At 27.1% G+C, this 7,922-nt stretch overlaps 1 protein-coding gene across 1 annotated transcript; it reads left to right on the plus strand.

Annotated features, from left to right (window-relative positions):
* Nucleotides 1-2,086: 2,086 nt before the first annotated feature.
* Nucleotides 2,087-6,752, plus strand: LOC119676546 (short-chain dehydrogenase/reductase family 16C member 6-like; the record flags this gene model as incomplete). The annotated part of the gene is made up of 6 exons (XM_038087787.1): nt 2,087-2,314; nt 2,705-2,881; nt 2,977-3,049; nt 5,445-5,622; nt 6,017-6,142; nt 6,414-6,752. Coding segments are annotated over 6 exons (870 nt in total), but the record flags the coding sequence as incomplete, so codon positions are not given.
* Between the last annotated feature and the right edge of the window lie 1,170 nt (nt 6,753-7,922).

Consider the following 7,922-nt stretch of genomic DNA (forward strand, 5'->3'; position numbering starts at 1 on the left):
AACATATATCATAATTTGCACTAGCTGCTATTTTCGCTTCAGTTTATAGACTTGCCAATAGAGATAGTCTCTCTTGGATCATCATATTTCTCAAGTAGGTGTTAATCAATTTTGAGAAGCTTCTTTCCGCAGACGCTGTACTGACTGAAACTGTGCACATGATTCTGGTTACTATATAAACATTCGGATATACCATACTTCGAATATGATTAATGCTATATATGAAACCAAATTGTTCAATATATTCATTAAGTGCCCCTGTGGGCGCGAGGCCGTCGGTGGTTGACGGTATCGCTAACGCCTAGCGCCGCCACTGCCAGAACATTTCTCTATTGGAAACCTTTGTGGCGAAGTACCAGTTTGTAAATTAGTATTTGGGATTATGTAATTAGATATATTATCTATAAGTGTCTTTTTCATATTATGTTGCATATTTGACATTTCTTCACGATTTACATTTGGAATGAGAAAGATTATTTCGATAGCGATGTTTAGCAAAAAGTCTATGCATCTGTTTTAGGTGCTGATTGTTGTCTCAAACTAGGTTAAGTTAGGTTATACCTGCGATCCCAGGGGAACCCACAGGCCCATTGTGCTGTTTTAAACTAAATATGTGCAATTTAGCTCAGCAACTGCTAAGGTTGCTTCTGTTAGCTTAGAATATATGCGTAAGCGTAATATAATATTAGATATGACATTTGATCTTGCAAAATCTAATGTTTCCACCTGTTTTCATTTATTATTATTGATAAAGTTGATTCTTGATAAAGTTGATACTCTTCTTATAATTAATGCAATAATATGTTTATTATTCCGGCTGACAACTAAATCAATTACTGTTGTAAGTTCATAGTCAAAGTTACAATGAATATAAAATGCACTTGAATTATTGAACAATAAAAATGAAAAAGAATAAATAAATAATAAATAAGAATAAAAAATATACAAACAGATTTTTCAGTAATAATTTTCTCAATAAAAGTTAAATTACATTTAAAATAATTTGATTCTCCGCCATTTACATTTTTAAATCTTTTAACGATAAAAAAAAAATTTTATTAAGTAAACAATATGCCTATAAATATGCTTAAATAAAATAAATTCACTGAAAGCGTAAAGATGAAAAGAGTGAAGGGTAGGGAGTTTATGTAAATGACTGCGCTTGAAATATTGTTTATTAAATTACACAATTACAGCGAAACAAATGAAAAACACAATTGAATAAATGAAATGACTAACTATACAAAATTAAAAAAAAAAAAAAATTATTTGAATTGCACTTCATCGCAGCATTAAAGTTTGTAGATACTTTTGGCGTGGAACTGTGAGCGGCTAAGTTAAAATGTCAATAAAACAATAATTACGGTCAATTCGGTTAGCGTGCAGGGGTCAACATAAGCTTAATTATTATTGAAAGCCAAAAAATACTAAAACAAAGTAAACAAATTGAATTTGTTTATATTTATTGCATAAAAGCGCGTAGCTACAGTGAACGCAATTTGAGATACATCCATCCAGTATGGTGTTTTTTTTTATATTCACATTATTATTATGTTTTTTTTTTGGTTGTGGTATTCACTATATTTGACAAATCAATGCCCACGGCTGTGATGTCATTGGACATCATTAAAAACTCCATACTAGTAGCGTTTAGTATTTAATTGGGTTTGGTATGCCCACTTCAATGGAAAGTCAAATTTTGTCCGAATACCATTAGACATTTATAACGGTTACCCACTGTAGTTGCGAGTGGAATACTTACCTATATATATATATATAGTAAATACAATAAACAATTTGGCGCAATTTGGCACAGTTCGAAAAATTAATTGAGCTTAAATATGCGTTAAATTGTTTGCAGTGGTTTTTTGTTTCGTCTGTCTGTAAAGTCATGCATTGTTATCAAATTTAATGTAATTAATTACACAATGGTTGGTTCTCTGCTCTTTGATCTACTTATACAAAACCAACAATAATAGCAATAAAAATAGCTGAGCAATTATTTCAACTTTTCATTCTTTGGCAAATTAAATTACATAGATTCTTTATCATTGCAAGATTTTTAAAATATACAAATGACTTTTAACGAATTTTTTTTTTCTTTTTGTGGCTTAAATTTGGCTTCATATTTAATGCTGTTATTCTTGTTTTACAGGTTACTGGCGCTGGTAGTGGCCTTGGTCGGGAAATTGCCATTGAATTGGCCAAAAGAGGCTGTAAGTTGGCGATTGTCGATGTACATTCGAAAGGTTGCTATGAAACTGTTGACCTCATTACCAAAACCATGCCACGTTGCGTGGCTAAAGCGTATAAAGTAAGTACTACATATAACATATATACACACATTCATATATGCGCATATGCACATACACGTATTCGCAGTTGCAGGCATGCTTAACATGTTCCACGAGCTTAAAGTAATCCATTGTAGTAATGCAAGTCATACCACAAATGCTGTTACACTACATTTGGAGTTGCCACTTCACACCCACTTACTTAACACAAATTTGCACACCACATACTCTGACTCTTTTGTTAACACTTCAATTTACTTGCATTAATCTCATTCTGTCCTACTCATTCATCCTACCTTTGCACTTATAATTTTGGTTGCTTGTAACGCTGCTGCTGATATAGTGGCTGGTGTGCCCACCACAGTTCTTATGTTTTTCGCTTATGTGTAAATTTTTATTTTCAACGCTAGACCGATGTGTCTTCTCCTAGGGAATTGCAATTAATGGCTGTCAAGGTTGAAAAAGAATTGGGTCCAGTGGAAATTTTAGTCAACAATGCATCATTAATGCCAATGACATCTACACCACAATTGAAAAGCGATGAAATCGAACGCATTATCACTGTAAATTTGGGTTCATATATTATGGTAAGTGCAGTTTATTGCATACGATTTTTTTTTGTTCAGTATGTTAAAAAGATTTATTAAACGATTTACATACGATTTCATTCTTTATATTGTAGACTACAAAAGAATTCCTACCAAAGATGGTGGCCAGAAAATCAGGTCATGTTGTTGCAGTTGCAGCATTATCTGGTAAGATTATTTGTATGCATTTTAGTTAGTTAAGCTTTGTAACTATGATTCTATTCTATTTTATTTGTAAGTTATTGATTAATTTGTTAGCTTTTTTAGGTCTAATTTTATCTTGACTAGGCAAATTACGTAGCTAACTTAGATAGTATGCTTAATTAGGTTTATATATTTGAATCGGACTGTATTGTTGATATTTGGATTGTTTTATAACTTCGTCTCTCAAAATCGTAATCTCGTTTAAATGTGTCTGGCTACAACATACTAAAATTGCTACAAATGGTTTTTATAACATTTTGCAGTTTAGAGAAATTATTCTTTCTATTGCTCTTTCTCCAGTTCCTCCAATTGTTTCTGAAGACATTAATTTCAAAACTGTTTGGGGACTCGTCGATATCATGAGACAAACAACGGCATACATTGAGTATACTTGGTAAAGAGAAATAATAAATAAATAAAATAAAATAAAATATAAATTATAAAAAAAATAAAATAAAATAAAATAAAATAAAATAAAATAAAATAAAAATAAAATAAAATAAAATAAAATAATATAAATTAAAGAAAATACAAATATTTTAGAAATCAAAACGAAATAAAATACAGTAAAATAAAATTATAAAAATGGAATATGATATAATAAAATTATATAAAATAAAATAATATAAATAATATAAAATAACATAAAATTAAAAAAATAAAATAAAATAAAATAAAATAAGATATGATAAGATAAGATAATATAAGTTAAGATGAGATAAGATGAGATAAAATTATATAAAATAAAATAAAATTGAAATACAAAAAAAAAATGATATAAAATAAAATAATATAAAATTAAAATGATTGAAATAGAATAAAATTTAAATATAATAAAAATAAAAAAAAAATAAAATAAATTAATGTAAAAATAAAAATAAAATAAAATAAAATAAAATAAAATAAAAATAAAATAAATTAAAATAAAATAAATATAATAATAAAAATAAAATAAAAATAAAAAAAAATGAAATAAAATAAAATAAAATAAAATAAAAATAAAAATAAAATAAAAATGAAATAAAAATGAAATAAAAATTAAATAAAAATAAAATAAAAATAAAATAAAAATAAAATAAAAATAAAATAAAAATGAAATAAAAATAAAATAAAAATAAAAAAATAAAAATAAAAATAAAATAAAAATAAAATAAAAATAAAATAAAAATAAAATAAAAATAAAATAAAAATAAAATGAAAATTAAATAAAAATAAATTAAATAATAAATATAGTAACTAAGCTAAGAGTGCACATTTTTATTTGAACGCGGACACTATGAAAGACATTGGTCGCATCCACTTTTCAATATATGTAAGCACAATATCTTTAAAGGCATAAAATAGCAAATAGCAAATAGGCTAAGTGCGGACATTTTTAATTGAATGCGGATACTATGCAAGACATTGGACGCACACACTTTTCAAGATATTCAAGCAAAATATCTTAAAAGGTATAAAATTAAAAAATTTGAAAATTAGGTTAAGTATGCAAATTTTTATTTAAATGCGGACACTATGCAAGATATTGAATACATCCACTATATTTTCATTTATATTTTCAAGATATGTACGCAAAATAACTTTTAAGATATTTGACTCATTTGTCTTCAAAGACGGCAGTACATTTGGATCCATCGGTCTTCAGGCATGTTTTTTCAGTATGTCTCCATTTCTGGAAGATATCTTGTATGACATATAAATCTTTTTCCAATTGGGTTTAAGTTCATATTTTTTCAACACAAACTTAATTTGATATGTTTATGTTTTCGATACCTTGTAATTATTTATTCAGTTTGTTCGCGTATATGTATTCGATGGTAGGTATTAGCCATTGTCTTAGCTAATAGGCTAATGTCTTATTCTATTATTATCTTAGCCAGTTGTTATTATATAATAAATAGTCACTACTTCTTTTTATTGACTATTAGAGTTGTCAACCAGTTCATTTACTTTAGTTTTAAAGATAACTGACCTCGGCACAGAGTGGCCGATTGCAGTGCTTAAATAATAGCCGTGTTTTATTTGAAGCTCATTTGAATTTGTTTATAACGCTTACAAAACTATTATTTCCAAAATAATAGTGTAGATAAAAATTTGATAACTTGTGAAAGAAATTGGCAATGTGTTTTTATCCGCGCTTGTGCATTAACGTAACAAAAAGCTCAATTCTTGGAGTATATGTGAGCCAGTCGTTTTCCAAAATGGGCTGGAACGTACACCTTGCATAAGTGCTTCAAATAAAACAATGCTAGTATCTGCTTAAATAAGTTTAAATTATATTATACAGTTTTATTATTTCAATCAATTAAGTTTTGATGTAATTTTTTTAATTCTTTTTTTTTGTCTCCTTTTTAATTAGGTCTAGTTCCCTTACCTGGAGCTGGCATTTACAGCGCAACAAAGTATGGAATTATGGGTTTCATGGAGTCTTTGCGTGCAGAACTTCGACTTTCAGATTCTGATTATGTACGCACAACAACCGCAAATACGTATCTGATGAAAACCAGTGGCGATTTGCACTTATTAAACGATGCTGGGTAAGTGAATTTAAATTAATAAAATATTTTAATAATAAAAATATGTGTTATTCATTTTTATGTTGTGCATATGAGACGTGTGCCACTTGCAGGTCCCAATTGCAATAATGTTATTTCGCATTCATTTAGAATGTTATCACGTTTCCATAATAAAAAATATATGCAGCACAAAGTAAAAATTGTAACAAAAGTTAAAATAATCAAAAAAACAAAAAAAAATCCATTTAATTGATTTGTTAATTATTTTAAATTGTAAAAAAAATTAAATTTTTTCTTTGTTCCTTTAATATTCATTACATGACAATCAACGACTGATCCGCAACAATTGACCCATGAAAAATACGTGCCATACTCTCGTACCACATGCAAACATTTCCACCAACTACTTGTACAGCATATCCAGCAGCTATCCTGGTTTGCCCACAGTATATGTAGCGGAAAAAATCGTTAAAGGTGTCATGCTGAACCATCGAATGGTGTACGTGCCAAAAATATTCGCTCTATCCGTCTGGATACTGAGGTGAGTGTGGAAGTTGTATATGTTATATATGTATGTGTATATATTTTAATAAAAAAATATAAAATATAAATATTTTATTTTTACAATTTTTTAAAAAATTAAATTAAATTGTTACATGCCGTGCTTGTTCTATGCAACCACAATAAAAGACACAAAACTGTAAAAGTGTTAAATTTTAATTATTCAATATCTGTTTCCATTTTTATAAACTAACAGTGCTTTTATATATATTATTATATTATAGTTTTTAATATTGAAATTTTTTTTACAGATTATTACCAACCAAATGGCAGGATTATATGCTGTTGAAGTTTTATAATTTCGATGTGAGGAGTGCGCATTTATTCTATTGGAAGTGAGTCGTGGTATTGGAGCTGGATTTTGTGTGACTGCCTCTCGTTCAAGTCATTAAAATCTGCTGATTGTTTTTAATTTTAATTATTTTTAAATACTTTTTTTTTATTTTAACGTTCATGTTTTCATCAATGGTCAGCTTTTGTATTAAAATATTGTTTATATTATTTATCATAATTTTGCATAATAAGTTTAATAATTAAATGTCATCATGTAAACACACAAACAAAGAAAATAAAAACAAATTACATTAAATTTATTATAAAGTATTAATTAATTTGTTGTTGTACTTAACAACATTATTTTCCAGAACAACAATAAATTATTTTATGAAATTAAATTAAGTTTTTATGATTGGTAATAAAATCTGATTTAATATTTATACAAATACTGAATGAAATTAATGTAAAGTAAATATAATCAAAAATATATTCGAATAAATATATTTAATATTTAAAAATAGCCTGTAAGTGAAATAAATGAAATGAACTAAAAAATTGAAAAATATTTTACTACACTCATAATGTTATGTTTAAAATTGAATTTTAATGGAGGGAGTATAGTGATAATGTGATCCATAAGTCCCTACCAAAAGGATGAGAAAGCTTTGACAAGTATCAAAGCTGCAATTTTTAAAAAAACATCTTTTTGATAATTCCAAAAAATTATTTAGAAAGTGATATTGGAAATTCTACAAAATTCTTAAAAAACAAAAAAAGGAATAGTATTGAAATTTAACAATTAAAAATAAAAATATAATTATTTAATTCAATTATTCTACAGCTGGTTTATGATTTCGTTGTAATATAAACACAGCAAGTAAAATTGTTAAGTAAAATTGTTTGCTTTCATAGCAAAAGTAACAAAACTCCAGAAAAATGTGCGAACATAAAAGTAAAGTACGGCTTTGGGTCAGTTGGTTAAGGTGCGCTGACTCTGAGCTTCAAATTTGGCAGGATTCGAGTAAGATTCCTGGTATTTGCAGCCTCAAAAAATTATTTACAAATATTTTTTTGTAAAGAAGTTTTTAGAACATTAGTGAACTACAACAACAAAAATTCATTTTTATATTATTTTAATTAATTGTATTTTTGGCTGATCATACAGCTTTTTCGAGTATTGCCAAATACCCATCATCAGTGGTCTTGGAAATAATTCTAGTATTTAATTACTAGAATTATTTCCAAGACCACTGATGATGGGTATTTGGCAATACTCGAAAAAGCTGTTTGATCAGCCAAAAATACAATTAATTAAAATAATATAAAAATGAATTTTTGTTGTTGTAGTTCACTAATGTTTTAAAAACTTCTTTATAAAAAAAAAAATATAAATTGGTTACAGTGATGCCGATAGCGCTGCGTGAGTAATGAATCTGCATAACATTGAAATTCTTTAGTAAACTCAATCATGAAACTAATCTAAA

Source organism: Teleopsis dalmanni, chromosome 2, assembly GCF_002237135.1.
Source record: "Teleopsis dalmanni isolate 2A chromosome 2, ASM223713v2, whole genome shotgun sequence".
Classification (NCBI taxonomy): Eukaryota; Metazoa; Arthropoda; class Insecta; order Diptera; family Diopsidae; genus Teleopsis; species Teleopsis dalmanni.